This window comes from Spea bombifrons, chromosome 5 (assembly GCF_027358695.1).
Source record: "Spea bombifrons isolate aSpeBom1 chromosome 5, aSpeBom1.2.pri, whole genome shotgun sequence".
Taxonomy (NCBI): Eukaryota; Metazoa; Chordata; class Amphibia; order Anura; family Pelobatidae; genus Spea; species Spea bombifrons.
In genome coordinates, this window is record NC_071091.1 from 6183555 (window position 1) to 6206672 (window position 23118).

The 23118-nt window shown below is 38.7% G+C and overlaps 1 protein-coding gene across 4 annotated transcripts in view; it reads left to right on the forward strand.

Moving 5' to 3' along the window:
* Nucleotides 1–23118, forward strand: part of DPP6 (dipeptidyl peptidase like 6) — a 464354-nt gene that overhangs the window by 316426 nt on the left and 124810 nt on the right. For all 4 annotated transcript variants that reach the window (XM_053466559.1, XM_053466557.1, XM_053466561.1 and 1 more), the window contains exon 3: nt 22303–22401. In XM_053466559.1, the coding sequence (XP_053322534.1) occupies nt 22303–22401 (99 nt within the window). The remainder of the gene's footprint in view (nt 1–22302; nt 22402–23118) is intronic.

A 23118-nucleotide genomic window follows, 5' to 3' on the forward strand; every position in this document is an offset into this window, starting at 1 on the left:
TTACTTACTATCCTATATTGTACATTTGAGAGTAGTGAAGGGTTAAGGCTAAGGGATATTTTAAAAATTATAAGATATAGCTCTTATACTTTATGGATGTCAGTGATGTCATTGTGACATCGGGCTCCTTATACACTTTAGTTATATGTTTCTTTTCCTTTTTATTTATATTTCATTTTCTTCTTGTTTTCTGTGTTTAAGAAGAGGAAGAAACTTTGTTTCTATGCCCCCCCCCATCTGTCCTCTACTGATCTACTGCTGTGATCAGCAACATGGCTGATTGCAATGAGTTTGATTAGCCAGCAGGGTTTGCACAGACCCTCCTGAGTCTTTTTCTCCTGCAGTGACCCCCACCTTACTCTCAGATCTCCTCTCTGGGGTTAATTTCATATAAAATAAAAAATGAGAGATATGGAAGTTAAAACAGAGAGTCCCGGGGAATATTTCTATGGATCACTGGAATTATTTAAGAATACGTACTATGAACTTTGGACTGTGTGGTACATAGAAATATGCAATAGTAAGACAAGGTCTCACTTTAAATGGCTAAACCGACATAACATATTAATGCCTCCCCCCTTTATATACCCCAATGTAAGCAGATGAAGGAATATATTGCAGCTCTACCTCTTATTGCTCTGACATCATATTATATGCATCCTATGATGTGTTATTGCATTAAATAGGAAGGCTTGGGATTCTATGGGCATTGTGTATTATGAGCAGATATAAAAGTAAATGCAGAGCAATCAGCAGGAACACTTCTTTGGTTGGCATGGCGATTGCACCACCTTTATCACTTTATACATAACACCCTTGTACTAATGGCATCCGCAGAGACAAGAAGTCTGTGATAAGCCAGACCTGAGCTTGCAAAGAACTCTGGGCTTTTTCGTGTTATACAATCTTACAGTAAATTCTCCTATCGCTTCTCGTAACAAGGACGTGCCACCCTGACATCCTTGGCAGATTTTGCTTATTTCCTTTTTTTTTTCTACCTGCGGCAGATTATCAAAAAACCTGTATTGTCTTCCCTGTCTGCCTGCGCCTTTGGGTCAATCTAACAGAATCCGTCACTTTCTCAGCAGGCATCCTTTAGAAATGTCCCTGAAACACGAAAAACTCTCCTTTACAGTCCCGTGACATGAATTCAAGTCCTCCAATTCTCCTACATAATTAGTCTCGTACGCAGAAACCCCGTGTCCCAAATATTTCCAAGTTATATATCTGATAATCTGTACTCATCAAACAATGTTGGTCATGGATTTCTCGACAATAGCTTGAATGGCGACGATGGTTTGGGTTGCTTAGAAACCATTCACACAAGTGTTATTGATTGTATCAGAGAGCGTCAATAAATGGTTACTGTTCCTCTTGCACATACATGGTAGTTATTTTATATGTTTGTGACTTGATCCTCTTTGCCACTTGGTTTTCTGATTGCTTGTGAGTGTTTCTAGGATCTGCTAATCACATTTCATCGTTATTTAGTTATTTCTCCTGTTTAAACAAGCATAGATAACACTACAAAGTGTCAGCTCTTTGGCCTGTATGCCAAGCTTACCAATCAAATGTGATTCTTTGCTGCCTGTCCTGACCTTGGGCTGACCACCGATTTATAGCCAAGTCCTACTTGTACCACCCTTCATTTTTCAGCTCTCCCATCCTCTTTGCAATCTTGCCTACACTGGCATGGGCTAGAGGCTCAGTTTTGGCTGAATCCTTAAAGAAAGACCTTGTGCCAACTGAACGTAGAGGGTTAACCCTTGTGAGAGCACTGATTTTCTGGTGAAATCCGAATTTCAGGCCTATTTGGCGTTTTTTTTGTATAACCTCTGCATTGAGGATTTCATATTTTTCCGTAAAAAATTACATTTATGTATAAAGCGCCAGCAGATTCCGTAGCGCTGTTACAAAGGTGAAAACTAACAACATCATTGAAATGTTCAAGGCACAATTTGACAATAACTTTATATATTAAGTCATACCGATTCACACACCTGGGAGCTTCTTCACTCCGGCTACTCGGAGCCTTCCCTTGCGGAACGCGGCAATTACTGCCCACTGACGTCAGTGGGCGGTCCCACTGACGTTGGTGGGTGTTCCCGCTGATGTCAGTGGGAGTTCCCGCTGATGTCAGTGGGCGTTCCTACTGACATCATGGAAAAAACCCCCATTTAAAGGGGAAATGGGCGGGAGGCGGGCGTATCAAGACCCCAGGACACAGAGGATTGGGGTTTTGACCCGGAGAACCGGTGCATCACCCGGAGTTCCCAGGTATGCTGATATAGATGGAGTACATTTCCCTCCCCTTAGGAGCTTAAATCAATTAGAACATCTGCAAATAACATGGCTTAGCAGTTTTAGATATTTGATTTTCACCAACCCGTCCCATATGTTCACAATTAATATTCAGAATAGGTTCTGGCACTAGAATATTTTGCCAGCATGCACCCCCCCCCTTTTATATTGGTTATCTTTTTTTCTCTTATATTCGTTATTTGTTTTATTTCTGGTTCAGAAATCAGGAGATGGAGGCTGGCTACTTGTATTCTATTATAATGTCTTTTTATAATGATCCCCACAGCCATTATGTTAAAATCTATTACGGAAATGATTCCGCCGAGCACTTTTACAGAACTAAACATAACGTACAGGCCCTTTTTTCATGCATTAATAATGAATGAAGAGTGATCTTCGGTGAGTTTGTCCTACAGTAAGATTGAGCTTGATGATCTCATACCTTTGTTTTTCAACTTTACTTACTGTGCAACCATCTAATCCATATTTTATGCATTAAATTACCTTGATATCCCCTTATCAAGGAAAAAAATGCATTTATAATACAGTGATTACATTCGTGGTACATAAAAAAAAACCTCACAAACGCATCAATCTTCTAATTGCACTTATTTTCTTAGCTTTTTTTTGGTTTCAACTGCAATTTCTCTTATTTAATGGAAAAAAAATATTAAAATAATGGGAATAGATGAATAATTTATTTAACTAAAAGCACAAACAACTGCATAATGTATCGGACCGGTTATAATTTTATAACACAATTTATTCAGCGTTTTTTTTTCTTTCTTCTGAGCGGTATTAAAAACAACAATTTTTGGTGTTAGCGAGCTGTTGCTGTAAAAATCTGCGGTACAAGTAAACGCGAGGACAATTAATGGCGGCTGATGCCCGATAACGTCGATTTCTAACTTTTCCATCTGTAACCTGACGTTCTGTCTCGTAACTGGCAGACATGGATTTTTATTGTGTATTTGGAAACGTTTTATTAGATCAAGCGGCTTAATAAACAGATTTTTATTGAACACACATCAGCATAAAATGGAAATTTTTCATGTAATAAAACAGACAACTCGGAAATATAATGGTCTAGATGCCGTCTCGAAAGAGTTGGATATTTTACTCCATTTTCTTTATAATTTGGAACTGGAACAAATTGCTCGAAGCTTTGAACTATTTGCAGCTAATGCGCAGTTTTCTTACTCCTGATTAGACACTTTAGTCAAGACACCGGAGTCTCATCTAAGGTTGGCTATTGCTCCCTGAATCGATGTTCTGTCTCTGTCTTGAACCGTTGGGCTTAACTAAGCCTGAGTCTCCTCTATTAGAAGATACCTAATCTTGTATTAATTGTAATGACTGCAAAACCACCAGATCCGGAGAAGAAATTTAATCCTTGTTTTTAAATACCAGGTTCTGGCCGATTCTTTGGGAAGGAGAAACTTTGTATACTTAGTCTGAGATTAGATTTGGCGAGCCATACGCAGGGGTTGTCCAAGGAAGCATGAATGGTGCTAAAGAAATTCTTCTGGGGCGTTACTATATTTGAATGTTTTAGGAATGAGAAAAAAAATGGCGTCTAGCCACTACGGGACTTTAGGTGATTTTATAATTTATATTGAATATTTGTGAATTAATGATTATATTATTAGTCGTCGGCTAAGAGTACAGATAACTGTTTCTGTAGGACTTTTCTGCCGTCGCCGTCCTCGTTCCGTTAGATGGCGGCTCCAACCATTGTCATGACTTCTAGAGTTACTGCTGGGTACATTTGCTGGGCCATTTGGACCGCATGTTGAGCTATAGCTGGAGCGGAGTTGAACTGTGGCCAAAAGTGGCTGGAGCAGAGTTGAATTGTGGCTCAAACACTACAAGGTGTCACCACCGGCTGTTGTGAAATGTCCACTGGATTGTCAACTAAATGTGGATGGGCGTAAAACTTTCTTGAGCAACTCACCTTTAAGTCTGTTTTTAAATGTAGTTTAATAGGAGCTCTACATTGATAAATTGCCTAATTAGATACTAAGGTATGATGAATTAAAACAAGACAACCAACTAGTCTCTCGTTAAGGAAAGAGGTCCTCTTGGTGCAAGCGGCCAGAAGCCTCCCTTGGTACCGGAGGAGTTGAGATCTGGGGTTTATTCATTTACTTATTGACCTCGACCTCAGTTCTGTTCTCCTATAAGCAGACTTAATGTACGTTTGAGTGCTAATCTCTTCTTTGCTTCGAGCCAAATGTGATTATACCATTTTAATCATAACATCCCTTTTAAGCCTTTTTGTAGAAGGAAACAGTTGTCTTAACCTTTTTTCTTTTTTTTTTTTGCATTGCTTTTATTTAACACGATTTTTTTGCGCTCTTGAACTTGTATTTGAATTTTAAATACTTGAGTCTACCATTGAATAAGTAACAATTTTTTTTTTAGATCCCCTGGGTTGAATGCCATCTGGACAAAGCTGTTTATTCTCCTTGATTATTCCAAACTGCTTAGGAGTTTCCTCGCTCAGCCAGATCACTAACAGATAGGATTTCATGTTCGTTCGAGAATTAGGTATATACAGGGGAAAATATTCTATTAACCCCTTAATGACAAAGCACGTACCTGTACAGGCTCAAAATGCATTGTTTTCAATGGGTTTAGGGACCGCCCATTGTCCTTAAGGGGTTAAGAAATAGAATGCACCTGTCATTGAAAAATGACTTTGTTGGGGGGGGGTTAACACTTCTCCTATACGAAATGTATATTATAAAAGATATTTAAAATAAAAATAAGGGATCACAACTACCAATATGGCGGCTGGGTGGTCTGCGCATGACTGTGCGTGACCCACAATCCCCTTTGTAGTGTCATAAAAGGTGGTGGGAACCATCGTTCTGCACATTCTAGAATCAAATAGAAGGACATCTGGATTCCATTTATCTCCGGCATTTAATCCAGCTCGTTATATCACAATGTTTCTGATAAATGCTGGTTCCATATATATATATACCTTTAAAAACTAGCCGCTGTTAAGCCATGTCTCTGTAAAGCTGCTTAGACTTAGATGATATTATTTACCTTCTGTTTTTTTCTTTTACTCCCCATGCAAAAAAAAAAAAAATTCCGAGCTCTGCCAAATCTACGCTTACAATGACCCGTCGTTACAGGAAGAGCCACAAAAATACACCCGGCAGGGACTTAGTAAGATACAGCAGGGTTTATGTTTAAATCACCATCTGGACCCAAAAGAGGAGCCAAAATATGATGAGTGTTAAGTATTAATATTTCATGCCATTTACAGTATGATTTAAACGTTACAAGATCTCTAAATATATTTCCAGAATAGGGAATGTGCCAAATAACGCAATTATCAAACACTACTTGAAAACTAAATTTATAAAACATACATTAAAAAAACATTATTTCGAAATAACCTTTTTATTTATTGGCAGAAAGAACGCAAAGCCTTGTTTTTCTTATATGTTAACAATATAAGAATCGTTTTACGATGATATGGTTTCATTAACACACAAAAGACAACAAATTTAGCCTTGCAATATATTGATGTTTTTATGAATAATAATTATAAATAATACAAATTCACTTAAATATGCATATACCAATTAATTAATAAAAGTATGTTTTTGTGACCTATGAATTTAGTTTTTTAGCTTTATTATTATTTAATTTTGTTAAATTACTATTATTATTATTACTTTATTTTTTAAAATTAGTATTATTATTTTTTTATTAATATTATTTATTATTAGTTTTATTGCTATTTTATTAAAATTACTTATAAAGATTTTGTATTATTTTCTTTGATATAAAAAAGTTTTTAATTTAAGATAAGGTTTAAGATTTAAACTTTTGCTGATATCTCAGAATAGGCCGTGATGAGAGTGTGCTATAAAAAACACCCAAGCAAAGCAAGCCCTTTAAAGAGAACTCTTTGACCTTGGCGTGAAAGCATATATTTTCTCTCTGAGCTTGGGTATGAATCATTAATTTGCAAAGTACCAGTGAATTTCTCCTGGTAGTCCTAAACCTAAGCATAAAACAACAATACGGATCCTTCAATTGCGTATATAAAAAAAAAAAAAAAAAAAAAAAAAAAGACAACTAACTTGTATCAAAGTATAGAACATCAAACAGAGACCAGTGAATGCATCGTGCCATTTGCCTGCGGATAGAGTGTCGTGCTAATAAAGGTTATTATCCTACATTTGGCTTGTCCTTATTGACACCGAGCTTAAAAGCATTATAGAAAGTGAGAGTAGAGGAAATCCCATTATGCAGAATAATCCTCTTTCTTCTTCTTTTTTAATTTAAATTCTTAAACATAGCATTTGATGGCAGATAAGACCCATTTGGCCCGTCTTTTGTCTGCCTGTTTTTCCTGGTATAAAGTCTCAAACCTTAATCGACCCTTGGTGTTGTCTTAGATTCAGGAGCCACATGCCTAGTCTTTGCATAAAATGTACTCGCTATTGTTGCCTCTGCCACTTCTGCTGGGAGGCTGTCCAATGTATGTCCCACCCTCTCAGTAAAGTAAGTCTATGACCCTCTGGTTTTGGATTATGACCTCTTATTCTAACATTACTCCTCCATCTTGTACTTTTATGTACTTGAATTTGTTTATCATAGAAAGCCTTTAGGTACTTTATGGGGCTTAGTCTTCTGGCCTTGAAACTATTATTTCCTGTCTATATATATGGCATCAACACTTGACATCACATCACTTGACTGCATCTACTCACAGGAAGTGACATATAGAACTTCCTGTGTGGTCCATCTTGGATCTACCATCTACCAATTAATACATGATAATTGTGACTATATAATTATATATTGGAGTATCCGGACGCTTCCTCTCGCTACTTTTTCTTGTAGACAATTTAGTCGAAGGATAGCATTGGTTCTTTACCTGCTTGGTCTAATAGGATTAAAAACTCAAATGTTATAGAAATCAATTTTTATTGAGTTTGCTACTTATTTGTAATCGAACGCAAAGAATAACACAAGGACCATTTACAAGATCTCTTCTGAATATACGTTTGAGAGAAGCAGCTGAGGTCTTATGAGACTTCTAATGCAAAAAAAAGTTAGATTCGGGAAAAATAAGTCATGTTTGAGGGGCTTGGTTTGCAGAATTATAAAGAGTGGATGGAAAGCCGAGCTGGAGAATCTGATGGCGGTACGTTTGCGCACGCACAGATCAATTAAGCCGGGCTCATGTCTCGCTACAGCCTGATTGTCCCGCTTTATATTTGGAGTGCTGTCAAGATTAGACTTGAATCAATAATAATTAATAAAAAAAATCCATCAATATTGTAATATAAATTTTGAAAATGAACATAAAGAGAACTGTTTGAGAATAACAAACACAGAGAGTTTTTACTGCTAATTGATTGAAGATAGGACAAGGCTCTCTTGTACCACAGAGAATAAGTCTGATGATATCACTGATCCGAGACACGCTGATAGTGAGGCCACATTTATTACCAAGTATAATCAGCGTGGTCTCTAAAAATCATTAGAACACTGGAAGATTTCATTTCCGTGACCAAGTCGATGTGTATTCCTGACTGCACAGATTAGCAATAATGCAAAAGTCGGGGCTTTACCGCCACTTAATTACCATTCTGTGTGCTTTTTATACCCTATTATAGTGTTATTGTTTATTATATTTATATAGCGCCATCATATTTAGCAGCGTTGTACAGTGGGAAAACTGGGCATCGCTATTAACAGATCGCATAGCAATTTAGATTAAAGAATGAACGCAAGAACTGATATTCTGGACCTGTAATAGTATTGCATTTCAACTGAATTGAATTGATTATGTACAACAATGTCACCACCCATAAAGAAATACAAAAATTATAACCCATGTCTCCTAAACGTAGAACTTTATAGTAATTTTTTTTTATCAAAACCTGATTTTTTTAGAATGACTCTCAATAATTATAGTTCTAGAATTATAGTGACATATGTCTGTTTCACATTCTCTTTTGGAACCCCGACGGTTTGTATTTATAAAAAGTGGAAGAACTTATTTCTGTGCGCAGTTAACCCAATGATTGCTGGTGGAGAACGTATGCAAGCGTTACACTTTCTGATGTGCGGTCAGAACTTTTGTCCCATTGGTTTTCTATCACGCCGTTCGTCACAAGGCTCAGAAAAGGCTTCATCTATTATCCTACGCCTTACTTCTAAAAATATCACTCGCTCCTCCGCCAGCTGCGTATTCGAGGCATTCGCTCTCCGAGAGCTCACAGCGAAGCGCCCGGTAATTCCTCTCGACACAGCAGATGTGTCTTCTTGGAGGGAGCGCGGACCTGCATGTCATCCACAAATTGCAATAAGCCTTATTGTACGATAACCTTGTCAGCTTGTTTTGACATTTTAAACAAAATGGCCGGCGTCTTCTAACAAGCGTCCAGGATCCGTAAAAAGATTCCTAAACCAAAAAATTAGACTCTAAACTGCAAGAAAGAAGAAAGTAGATAAACTATAATTACAGAAGTGAGGCCAGTGTTTGCTGTATGAAGATATGTGCACCGTGTAATGGTTTTTAGAGCTTCGATATGTTGCCCTTCTCATATCTTATTGTCCATCCTATTCATTTTCCCCCAAGTACTACCTCTTTACTTGCCAATATCTCTACTTTCCTCTGTATTTCTTAGTAGTTGCCTTTCTTCTACCGTCACCCGTCCTTAAATATCTTACTTTACGTGACCCTTCGCTCTACTACATGAAACCGTATCTTCTTCATGTCTACTCCGTCTCTCGTCTAAACAATTTCATTTTCATTCATATATATATATATTTAATGTTTTGAAGTTGCTTTAGTTTAAATTTGATTACATTTGGTGGGAAGACCTATTAACCCCCAACACACTTGTTATACTGCTTTTAAATGTCTTTTGGTGGAATTCTTCATGTTTTTGATAGAGAGAGACTATAATCATTTCAAAATTAGACTTTTTTTTGGTACCTTATAAAGTTATAATGCGTTATTTATATAAAGAAATATATATCTTTTTTAATATTTACATTATATTTAAGCACATTATTTTTGGTTTAGATGTAGTCAATCCACCATAAAATAAATGATTTATGGACTGGAATATATTTGTTTATTCTTAGTCTGAATTAGTTGCGTGTATTCCAAGTGATATTTATGGAAGTCAGTGATAAATGGGCATTTTAATTGACCCATTTGTTCATATTAGAGAATAAATGAGGTTTAATTTCTAGCTAGATATTCGAGGGGAATATATAGACATTTTTCACAGTCAGTAATTTGCAAATATAAAAACGAATTTTGTAGCGTTTTCAATCCTATGAAGTTATTATAATATGTAAAACCCAAACTTCTTAAACACATCCACCACCTGTACACCCTGGAATATCTCCCGTTTCCCATTCTGGGGGTTTGGATTATGCGTTACAAGTGCCTAAGGGCTAGTCCTGTATCTGAACCCAAAACATCTGCCCCTCTTTCCTTCCCTGATGCCCCTCTTTTCTAGGAGCACAGAATGTTTGCTGGGTATTAGGGTATCGCAGGGTTCTACAGCCCTAAAAGCCCTGATAATGTGTATAGAAACAGCAGGAAATGTGTCTAGAAATTAAACTATGTAAATAAAACACATTTATTTATTTTTAATATAAATAGTTATACTAAAGGTTAGCCCCATTTAGCAAACATGCCTTTCTTTGGTCATCTGTTTGGGCTATCTTCATCAAATTGGGACTGTTGGCACCTATGGTCATAGTTTGCCGTTAATGTTAGTTTTTCCTTTGTTTTACATTCTCTTTGATACAAAATGTTTTTCTCACCTTCCTGCTGTTTCTGGGTCCAGCACAACATTAAGTGCAAAGGACTCTCCCGAACTTCAACCATTCGACCTTAATATCAAAGGCAACGCGGAACGTTCAGTCTGTAAACACGCAGGGCAAACGCGGACAAGGTGGGCTTCAATACAGCAAGGAAGGGAGTGAGAATTAACCCCAAATGGAGCCGAGTGAACTGCGAGTAAATCTTTCAAGCTGGGTGCGCTCTGATATTTGATGAATGAACAAAAGGACATCAAATATAAATGTGTTCAGGCATACCATATGTTCCCAAATTAAGTGTTCATTACAGAGCTGTTCTAATGCTTGGGGAAAAAAAATGTACTCTTATTTTCAGCAGTTAATAAACATTGGCGTTATCATTCAAAAGCAAAAAAAATTATTTTTGTAGATCAGACGTATGTCTGATGAACTTGTGGGTCGCCATATACATCCCCAGAATACTGAGTGGTGACGTGTGCGGGTCATTAGTTTCCTTTCTTTCACATGGCAGTAAAAACAAGCAGTCATACAATGCATTGATACAAGGGATATTCAGATAAATATAGATAGATATATATTGTATATGATATATTATATATATCATATATTATATAAGATATATATAATATATTATATATGATATATATAAAATATTATATATGATATATATAATGTATTATGAATGGTATATATATATATATATATATAATATATGATACATATATATGTATATATATATATATATCATATATTATACCATATATAATCTCTTATAATATATTATATATACGATATATAATATATTATATATATATCATATATAATATATAATAAATTCAGAATGTATACCGGTATTCCTGGCTTGGAGTTTCCAGTGTGGAATTTTTTTCCCAGAATTGCTTGCATATAGACTGAGTGATGAAATCTGGATTTTGGAACTCTTTAGAACTAAACTAAACAGGACCACCTGTCCAGCTACCATTTACATATTTACATTACAAGTGCATCTAGTGAGAAGATCAAAGATTTTATTGTCTGGGGTCACATCAAATATACCGGTCTCGGCAGATGCGTGATTGACCATTGCGCACCCCAAGACTGAGTGCCTGCAGCAGGCAGTGACAGTCATACTGGGAAACCAGCTTGTAAAGTTTAGGAGTCTTGGCTTTTGAAAGCGGCGCCACCAGGGAACTTAAAAAAAAAAAAAATAGGTACATGATGATGATGGGTAGGCATATATTACAATGTCAAATTCATTAGCATTACCATAAAACCTGTTATAGGATCTTAGTTTTATCATTCATTTATTGAAGCAGCCCTGCTATTCTCTAAAGAGAATAATGTTTAGAGTGTTAAAGTGTTGATTAATTCGTGTTACTAAAAATTTTGCCTGAAAATCTATTTAATGTTTGTATTTAATTATATATATATATATCTCAGTCCCTTGTTATTACCCTCAACCGCCAGATCTAGCACTAGAGAGATTCCCAATGCGTAAACGGTGCTACAATTGGTTGATGTCTATTTATTGACAGAACTTGCACTAATTCTTGAAGCATGCAGCGCATGCGACCAGGAACCTACTCCAGGAAAAATGTGAAAACACTCTGGGTCTGGGCTTCACTCCTTGGCACTTTGCTCTAGATCTGCCTTAAAGGCTGTACAAGGATAAAGCTTTCACAATTAGCCAACAGATCTGGTCTTCTGACAGACCCACAACTTACCTGCCTACCATAGTAAGACCTACCTATCAAGTGGTGGTAGGTCAAGCACGGTGAAAATTACATTCTGTGGAATGGTTCTATAGAATATTACACAGTTTCTCCATTTAGAATCCTGATGTCTGGAAAATAGTTCGGAACCGGCCAGTATCAGCTCGCTGACAAGATGTATGTTTTGATGTATGTGTCATGACGAACGTGACGTAGCTGGCCGTCTGATACTTTGGGTAGAAGGTGGAACTTTCAACCATTTTTATGTTTGAACTTTGTTATCATGATTTTCATTCCAATCATGAACATGAATCACAGTGATACATGAGTACACACACTAGGTTCACATTATGAGTCCATAATTGGGAGGGTTACCAGAGCTCCGATGATCTTGAGTAACATGAGTAACTCTGTTTGTAGCTTGGTCAATAGGATTTGTAAAAGCAACAAGTTTTTAGGGTGATCTGATACCTTTTTGGTACAAAGGAACCCTCCGTAATTCTATTCATATTTCCCATGAGGTTTCAATCCATCTTATAACATGGGCTAATGTTTTCACCCATCTCTGATGGAAGAGTCTCCTTGGATCGTTGAGGTTAGAAGATCTGATCTATGCCTCTGTTGTCTTCATGATTTCTGGCTCTTGCTAACCTATGTGTCTGACTTATACTTTGCAACATTTAACATTTTCCAAGAGCGACATTACCTAATAGACTGTGGCAGTAATGTATACCCCTTCATTTAATTATGTAGCCTCTTTATAACTTATTTATCCTTAGCAAAAAACATCTACTCACCTGGGTTCTTTAAGATGTTTTGGAACAAAGCCCTCTTTTGGGAGAATTGGGACGCTTTCTGAACCCTACATTTTGTTCTTTTTTTTTACTTTTCGAAAAATATGCAAATCCCAACATTCAGTGCGTTGATCTCTCTATATTTCTAGATATTAATCTTTTTGATTTTTCTCTACATATCATTTGTGTCACCGCATGGAATACTGATTAACCTTTCTTCTCTTTCTGATCTTAAACTTTAATTGAATATGTAGCTTTATGAGATGCAGCACCGATGCTATTATCCGTGTTTAATGAACAAGCCCCAAAGGGATTTGGGGAAATATGACTGTTAATGTTCTTTTCACCTTATTAGTATGGTAAAGAATTGTCACTTTCTATGAATGGTACAAAATGCAAGTAGGAATGTTTATGTTTTCGGAAGAAATGTCATTTAATATTTATACTTCAAGCCTAGAACAAAGAATAGTGGACAAAATTGCCTGAGAAACATTTATTACAGAGCCTCTGAATAAGAATTCACAAATAACTAAAGCAAATGTAGTACTTGGTAGAACGCCTTAAACAAAGTGCAAGGTTCTCCTTCCAGGAAAATGTCATGTTCACTTTTCCTAAAGTGGGTGTTTTTTGTTTCAAAGTGGTTTGAAGATTAATTTACCCCAAGAAAGCTGAGATCTGTGGGAAAGGATGACAAAATTATCTTATTTTAATCACCTCTCCTCAAGTTCTCCCGAAGAGCTTTGCTAAGAATTTTTACATGACTTTGTTAACTACCGGTATAGCTAAATGAGCATAGGCTTCCCGGAGATCTCTGTCTTCTGGGGGAGGGGCTTCATGAAAAGGCAGGGCTTACCGTACGTGGAGGTGGAGCTAGCTATGCATAGGGCAGGCTAGCCCCAGTAGGAGGAGAAGGGGCGGATAGCGGGTGTGGTCAAACACCACGCCCATGCCGATAGAGAAGAAAGTGACGCTGAGACCCAGGAAAGCAGCTCTTCACCTGGAGACTCCGAGTCAACCCTGAGGGTTCCCAAATATGTATATATAAGTAATTCATAGAGCATATTGTTTTCGATACAACATCCTCGTCCTGTACACGCGGTCGTTAAAAAGAACAGCAGACAAGGAAAAAAACGTAAAAAAATAAAAAAATGCGACATATGAAAGTATCTTTAAATTATTGAACACTGATATTACTTTCCAGGTTGTTTTGCATGCGAACTGCATACAAATCAGAAAAAAAAATCACCTGATTTAATATTTCCTACAAAACTTTGAAAACAGTTCTGCTCCAAACCCGTGCCTCGTGCTCAATCGTCTTATACGACGTATTTATTTTTTTTAACAATAGAGAAGCAGCCGGTATTCCTTTTATTTTCTATGTATCTCCTAAAAAACACTCATTGTACACCGTGAGACCGCTTTCCCATCTTGTACCTGTCTATCACAAGTGCCGAGACCTGCAGCTGCATCTTGCGTTTGATGAACGTGTGGATATTGCATGATTGCTAGGACCAGTAGAGTCGAAGGCAGATGTGAACTCTTACGGTTTCTCATTTATTTTTACCATTTGCAATCTCATTGAATTTAATTGAGTCTCTTATAAAAATCAGTACTTTTCCATTGAAATGTCATTTTCCGGAGGCCAGAAACATCAAATCTTGCTGATTTTTATCTTTCTGATAGTGACATCTCCGCAGAGGTGCAAAAGGGAACTATATTTGTTGATTTTTTGGACGGTAATGTATTTTTTGCATTCGCTGAATGAATTTAAGAACAGTTTCAAGCAAAGAATACTTAAGGAAACCTTCCATGTCATACGAAGCTAGTGGTTGCCATGAACATTATGCTGTGCAATATACCGATGGGATACCAGATCAGAAAATGCATTTGTGTAACGTTAGAATAAATTTACAAAATAATTGTATCAAATTTAAAGTTAGACATGTCATAGAAAGTAACAAAAACCAAGTAACCATGGAAACTACTTATATGTTGCGTGCTACGTGGTGTTACCTTGGAACTCTCCAGGATTAACTTGGAGTCCCTGAATCCCTTTCTTCTTTCTCTAGCCTGGGGGGAGGTATTTTGCAATGTCTACTTTTTGTACAAGTACAGGGCTGTCCCAAGACATAATGCTGCCTGGGGTGAAGTTTAAAATGCCGCCCCCCAGGGGTCATTATCTACCCTTCCTCTCCCTCCCTATTATCTACCCTTCCTCTCCCTCCCACCTCCCTCCGTATTATCTACCCTACCCCCCCTTTGCACTTACCTTTCAGCAGTCCAGCCACGATTGTGCACTGCTTTACTGCTGAGTGCCGGAAATGACATCATTTACCAGTGCTCAGCATTACAAGCCGGCACCGAGACCGAGCTAGAGGGCTCGCAGAGGAGAGAGAGGGGCGCCGAGCGGGTAAGCAAAAACCACTCGGCGCCCCTCTCTCTCTTCCGCTTGGGGTGGTAAAGTGCCGCCTCTTCAAGAGTGCCGCCTGGGGCAATTGCCCCACTCTGCTCCATTGTAGGGCTGGCCCTGTACAAGTAACTGTTGTGTGCGCTGGTTACAACAAATATATCAAACACAACGTATTCCATTTTTATACTATGTGTACAAGTACATACACTACATACATGTAAGAAAACCCAACCAATCAAAATGGAGCCTTTGGCTGATCCTATAACTGAGACGCGTTTTGGCCGTGGCCTTACTCAGAGGTGATGATGAGTTATCAAACCTATATGACCGGGTCTGTCCCCCACCCGACACCTGCTAGCCCACCCCTGTTACTATGTGAGCGAACGCATGGCTTATAAAAGCCAATGCTCTTCATGTTCTAAATTCTTAGCGTTAAGTGCATCAGCTGGGATAATGAGTGTTTGCTATGTCTAGGGGCTCTGTTTCAAATCTAAATCAAAAACGAGTTGGCTCCTTATAAATAAATGTTTATCGGGTAGGCGTGCTAGTTTGTCAACCGCCATGCAGATGTTTCCGAAATCATGGAAGGTTTGGAAACCAGCATGGGTCCCGTGGCATCAGAATGACGTTCTCTCTGAATCGTTGGCGCTCCGGCTTCAGCTATGTGCTCCGTCTCGATTCACCGTTGTTTTGATTTAGGATTTTGATAGAAACAGAAAAAGATAGTGTTTGGCATGAAAATATTTTGACTCTGCCAATGTTATTTCTAAGTTTACAATGCAAATTAATTTTAGGCACCATAGAGTTCCAGCATCTGGTCTGAAAAATATACTTGGGAGTGCTTAACTCCGCGGCCGGTTTCATCCACTGACTTTACATCTGTCACCATCACATGGCTGAGACTGTTTATCATTTACTTTCACCGGGATATGTCAATGAATAGACCGCTGAATATTCTCCTTAACAATATGCGGGTGCTTGTCGCCAGCAAATCATTCAGTCGGTAATTATAGAGGGAAATTAATTTCAGCAGGCAGCATATAGCCCGAGAATGCCCAAATACTGGATTTAGGCTTTTATTATCGGTAATATAAATACATAAAGATAACCAAACAGTATATGTTTCATAAAAAGGCAGAGGGACTCTTGAAGGTATATCCGCCATGGTTCACGTTGTTACTCATGTCACAGCGGTAACTCAACTTATTTAACTTGTTGGCACCCAACCCAACTCGACTAAGCCACTTCAACTTGTATATCCACAAAAAGCTGCGTTGCTGTCGAGTTGAATGAAGTATAAAACCGATGAGTCGAGTATTAACCCTGACTCCTGCCGACGGGATCGTTGAGTGTATCAGCTGTCGAACCTGTATGGTCAAGTTGTGGGCTGCATCGGTTGTTGAATTTGTTCTGTTTAATGTCATGGAATTTTTGGTCATTTTGGTCATTGGATTAGTTAATTTGTTTTTTTCTTCTTGCCTTTAACTGTTTTTTTTTGTAACTCTACCAACTTCAGTCATATTTCAGTAAACAGATATTTGGTGATGTTTTTTAAAGTAACAGCTGCCGGTGAGGATTTGAATGGACTTGAACTTTCCTTCAATGGACACGTTCACATTAGTGTATAGATGGGCGGCTGAAGTTCAGCCCCGAGCATCTCAACTCAACGCACTTTTGTAAATAGACAGGATTGGGCATGAAAGGTGTGGATAATTATTTCTGAGGCTAATTGTTAATTTTTATATTTTTTGTTTTGCTGATGTGTCTACCCTTCCCAACTACTTAGAAAATGTATCTCAATAATTCCTACTTAAGGAGTTCAGTATATCACATACTGTTTCAAAACACTCACTGCAAATAACGACTTGTACAGCACAATAATGGTTTTTTGGCCAGACAAAGTGGCCCTGGCACTTTAAGGCCAATGGCCACCAAATAACCCAAGTCATACACATGTTTTAAAGTCACGCAGCAACAGGCAGCACCTATCCAGAAGCCGCAAAGAAATATAGTTAAGTCTAAGACCCTATCGGCCACCAAGCCGCCGGGCAGGGTCGGCCCTACCATGGAGCAGAGTGGGGCAATTGCTCCAGGTGGCACTTTTGAAGAGGCGGCACTTTGCTGCCCTAAATGCTTTTTTATTAAAGCGAGAGAGAGGGGCGCCAAGTGGATTTCGCTTACCAAGTTGTCAGTACCCGCTCGGCGCCCCTCTCTCTCCTCTGCGAGCCCTCTAGCTCGGTCTCAGTGCCAGCTTGTAATGCTGAGCACCGGAATATGACGCAATTTCCAGCGCTCAGCAGTAAAGCAGCGCACACCGTTGACACCGTGGTAATAGGGAGGGAGAGGAAGGGTAGATAATGACCCCTGGTGTTGGCAAGGGGGGGGCGGCATTTTAAACTTCGCCCCAGGCAGCATTATGCCGCCGGGGATTTGTCGCCAACAGGGCCGTTTAACCAGTTATTTGGCCCTGAAGTTATCTCCTTACTCCTCAGCAACTTAACACAGACAGCTTTACCAAGACTTTTACGTGATTTCGAGCCTATTGACAGCTGAAATCGAACGGTATGATGAGAAGTGTAGAAATAACAAAGAAAAAAAGTAAAAAGGAAACCGTTTCCAACCCCTCCCTGTCCCGGTGCGATCAGAATACACTTTAAAATACCGCCAATATTTCCAACACAAACTGGAAATTGCTTCCACGATATTCTATAATGTGCTGTATGCCAAATGGGATTTATGGGTGAAATCAAAAGCCTATACAAAGAAACGTAATGCTCAGTGAACAGCGATATCGGGGCCATTTTAGTGCCAAAGTATGAATTTGAGATGAAATAATTGTATTTGTAGGTAATTGAGAGCTGTTGCTTTTCGGTTCTTCGATTCCGTCGGTATCCGCACCTCTGCAGCACGTTCCTCTGTGCCCCAGGCTAGACATTTGTTACGACAATAGGCATTTCCCTCTATTCATTGCCGTATTGCAGAGATTGTTACATACATCGTGAAAATTTCCCTCGGGAAGCTAAATGTCCACTCCGTGACAGGACGGCCTTAAACGCGGGGTCTCGTCGTAAGGGATTCCCCAAGGCCCGAGGGAGCACGGTATGATTCGAGATATGAATCGAAAAATCTGGAATTTTTTTTTTTTTTTGTGGCATGTAAGACGGTTACGTCAAACCCAACACACAAGACTAACAACTATGTCAATAAAAGATTTTAATTTTTAATTTTTTTTTCAATTTTTCATTTAGAATGTCAGGACAACAGTTGATAAAAACAAAATATTCACCAAGTTCCATGTTTACAAAGCATATATTCCAGAGGTGTAAAAGCAGCCCGTCCAGGACCCCAGGTTGTTAGGGTATATACCCCAACACATACCAAAAGAGACACTGTAGCTTTAAGGCATGTGGTCAGGAAAATGGCTAGTGGCAGGAAGGCATGTCTTCTGTTGCTATACACATTATTGTGGCTTTTAGCGCTCTAGAACCCTATGATATCCTCATACCCAGCAAACATTCTGACCTCCTACAAAAGAGGGGCATCAGGGGAGGAAAGAGGGGCAGATGTTTTGGGTTCAGATAGAGGACTAGCCCTTAGGCACTTGGATGCTATGGAAATAATGTAAGATTTTGTTTTTGTAATTACAAGGAAAATATAAAACAACTAAAACTTCCCTGCCGCATCAGGTTATCACATGACTTAATATTACGTCCTGGCATGAAGTGCTGCTTTTGTATTCATGTAATTTAATGTTCCCCTCCAAAGTTTGCGGACTTGACTTAACTAAGTGTCGCTCGATCATGCCTTATAAGTTGAAGAACAGTGTAAAGTGAGGATACCTGATCTGTTCCTTTTCAGTACGTTCCATTATTGATCCCATACCTACTCCATACAATATTATTGTTCTTCTTATGACAACCAGTTTTCAATTCATTCTGACCTCATTCTTACCTCTTAGAAAAGAGACAACGGGAAGGGAATAGAGGGAGTTGGGGTCCCAAAGAGAGACCGTCCTTCCTAAAGAGAGACACTAGACAGTAATGTCTTCTCCGAGTCCCCAAAGCTTCAAGTTGGACCTGTGAATCTGATACAACTATTGATAACCTCTGTGATTATTAATTACTAGGCTTGTGCAACATGCCTTTTAACACATTGTTCCATAATTTAACTGCACTGATTTTATATGGAAAGAGGTGAGCTGTATGGAGAGGAAGGACGGACCTCAACCATTCAGTTGCCACCATTATCAGGTCACTTCGATAGAACCTTTCCGATGGATTATTTCTGATGGATCTATTTAAGGAGTAACATTTGGGGAGTCCCGGGGTCAGCTCAATGAGAAGGTTCCAGGTATGATTCTTGCACCACTTAATCAGAATGACATTTGGGCCAAACCACAAGCCACGTCTGTAATGGATTTATAAAATAAACGCATCGGCGTGAGTTACATAGTTTATGCATTTATTTACTCCTTTTTTTTCAATTTGTCGGAGGCGCTATTTTAGTTTCATGCTGTAAATTACATGGATACGTGGCTAATGTGACAGCACTAAGTAATTCTTTTTGGTCACCTGCCATGTGCATAACCACAGCCTGCGGCAGCGGAGTCTAATATAGCATCTGTGAAACACTTTTACACTTGCCTTGTCAGTTTGGGGCATTAGGGAAATCTGTATTTTTGACAAATGTTTGAAATGACATTTATTCATTTTTAAAATATATATACCGGGATATATTTCCTACCTACATATTAAACCACCAAATATTTGAGCAAATAAAAAAAAATATTTAAGCAAAGATGTTTATAAGGATTTATAAGGTTTATAGGTAGAAAGAAATTCTTTACGTTCCTATTTTAGAACCTCATTCACCAAACGTGTATTGGAGTCACACAATGGGTTAGAACAAATAACCATATTGCTTGTTAATTGTTTACTGCCCAGGGTCCAACCTGTTCATAATCCACCACTGACAAGGACTACTGTTTATCCAAGTTGTAAATCCCACAGCCACCAACGTTTTGTAATATTTCTACGCTATCATCTCCCTGTCTCCTCATTTGCTGTTCAGGTGTCACCCTTGCCACTAAGGCTGTTGTCCATGCCCTCATTATCTCCCGTCTTGATTATTGTCTTAGCTGGTCTCCCTCTTAAACGTCTCGCCTCTCTACAATCCACCATGAATGCTGCTGCCAGACTCATCTTCCTCTCACATCCCTTTACTAACGTCTCTCCCCTCTGTCAGTCTCTTCACCGGCTGCCTGTGCGCCTCAGGATTCATTTCAAAATCCTCACTTTTTAAAGCCCTTCACAGCGGTTCCCCTCCCTACATCTCCTCACTCATCTATAAATACACTCCACACCGGTCTCTCCTCACTCATCTCTAAATACCCTTCTCACCGGTCTCTCCTCACTCATCTCTAAATACCCTCCTCACCGGTCTCTCCTCACTCATCTCTAAATACCCTTCTCACCGGTCTCTCCTCACTCATCTCTAAATACCCTTCTCACCGGTCTCTCCGCTCGTCCAATGATCTCCTTATCTCCTCTCCTCTGGTTTCTCGCTCTCATGCCCGCTTACAAGATTTCTCAAGGGCTGCCCCTATCCTCTGGAATGCCCTCCCCCGGTCTATCCGTCCCCCCCCGCCTTTATTCCTTCAAAAAATCCCTCAAGACCCACTTCTTTAAGGATGCTTACAACATTAACGCCTTCCCATATTCCTTTAGCTCACCTTTCCTAGTCTCTCTCCTGCAATACTTTTACTAGTGTGGCTGGTCTATCCCTAACAACAGCACTTTTACCTATTGTGTAAATACACCCTAAATCCCCCTAGATTGTAAGCTCCTTTGAGCAGGGCCTTCCTCACCTGTTGTCTCTGTAAGTAAAATCGTTATGTTATATACTACATGTTATGTCCCGTCTACCCATTGTACAGCACTACGGAATTTGATGGCGCTATATAAAGCAATACATAATAATAACAATAATGCTAGTATAAGACAAGTAAAACCTTATTTCTTTACCCCATATCTCTCTTAAACCTTTTGTAAGTCTATGGTGGGCTATCCCGATATAAATTGCCCGGTTCTATCTACAAGATAAATATTGACTGATGGATTCCAGTCTTAAGTACTCTTACCACATGAGTAATTCTGTGGCAGCGCTCAGAAATACTTGAGTGGAATAACAAAAGCATATCTGTTAATACAGCATCATTATCTCCCAGGGACACAATGATATCTTCAATAAAATGCTGCCATTAAAATAATTGCCCATTACAAGGTACTATTTAATGCGTATAACCCCAATCAGGAGCAATTACCGTGAAATGGAAGTTTGTGTTGTCCGTGGGACCATCGTTTTAGCCAATATCATCATTTCTGCAATTATATGAAAGCCAGAAAAGTATTATCAATGACTCTTTTACATCTGATGCATAGGCACACAAGACTCAATTATGTTAGTTCTTTTGCCAACGTGTGTCTGGCACGGGATCGGTGGCTGAACATGAATACAATGGGCCAGGTTCTGGACCAAAGAGTGTTTCAGATTGATTGTTCAGGCAATAGCCAAAGTGTGAGTTCTCTGAAGTTCTCTGATTTCTGTTCTTCCACTTCGTGCTCATACGTGTGGCTAAAGAATTCAAGTTATGATGTCATTAAGCATGCCCAAGTGTCCACATATGGGGAATGGTGGGCAATACTAGAAGAGGTGTTGGAGGGCCAGGGTTTTCTACAGCCTTTGGGGTCTTTTATGTTAAGATAACACCAGCGATGGACCCAACAATGATGAGGAACACAATCAAGGTATTACATTTTAACAATATGACTCCATGTTTTAATGTCCAAGGTTAATTCACTAAACTGGCAACTTTCAGGTGAATCGAACTTCTCAGCTTACCATTATTACTTTGTGTTATGGACAGCCAACTCCAGTGGGTTTCTCCTGCAGGAATGGTTAAGTTAGTGAGTTGAAATACTTAACCCGCCTTCATAACTACCATTCAACTAATCTTTCAAGATGATGCTCACAAATGATGTGTACAAGATCCTCCAGTAATCGATCGGTGTCTCACCTCTACTTGAAGAACACATCTTCCATTGCGTTACATTGTATTTCACACTATAATTAGTCTGCAGTAGCCAGACTTTTTGCCCAAATGTCCTTTCAAGTTAATAGGTGCCTGTGTGTTCCTATAACCCTAGAGTGTGTCATTTGAGGAATAATAATAATAACCGCTCTCTTTTTTTGGGTTCTTTTGCAGTTGAAGATAATAGCCTGTCACTCAAGGCAAAGGTATCACTACAAGATTTGGTCGATGGGGAGTTTGCAATCCATGATCCCGGAGCTAAATGGATAAATGGTGAGTCTCGAAAGTAGTCGGCACAACTTTCTCCATCAATCTTTCTGTTAGTTACTCCACAGAAGATAATGAAAGCAGCTTTATTATATCCTTGGCTAATAACCACGAGTATTAAGATTGATGTACTTAACTAGAAGGATCGGCGTCTCATATGTGATGCGCATTCCAAACACTTTCCCGTTTTGGGTCTTTTATCGATAAACTGTAAATCAATAATTAGTATATTAAGTAGGAAACTTGTTAAAATGGAAATAAATTCATCCCTTGCTTGGTTATCATAAGCATTTGCAGTTTTTTTTTCTTTTTATTTTCCAAATACATAAAAATGTTTAAGTGTCTGTTTAGATCCGCCACACCACCAGCAGTCCAATTACTTCTATTTAAATGGCTTCTCGGCAGGGTTTCCGTAGTGGTGATTTGATGACCTCCAAAAAAAAACCTCTTATTCAGACCGCTTTAATTAGATATGAGCTGGTTAAACATTTAGAACCGTACGGTTACCAAATTCCTGCATTATACTTGCCTCCAAACCTAAGGACTCTGATTATTTATTTTCTTTTGAACTTTTGTAACTGAATTTAGTTATAACATTATTGTAACTAAACACAGCATTAGAAACATCGTTCCTACCAGTGATGAATGCCCAGATCTCTCCCGGAAAAAATATTTAAAGGGATGGTTTAAATGCCCGACAGCCCCACTAAAGTAGAAAGAATG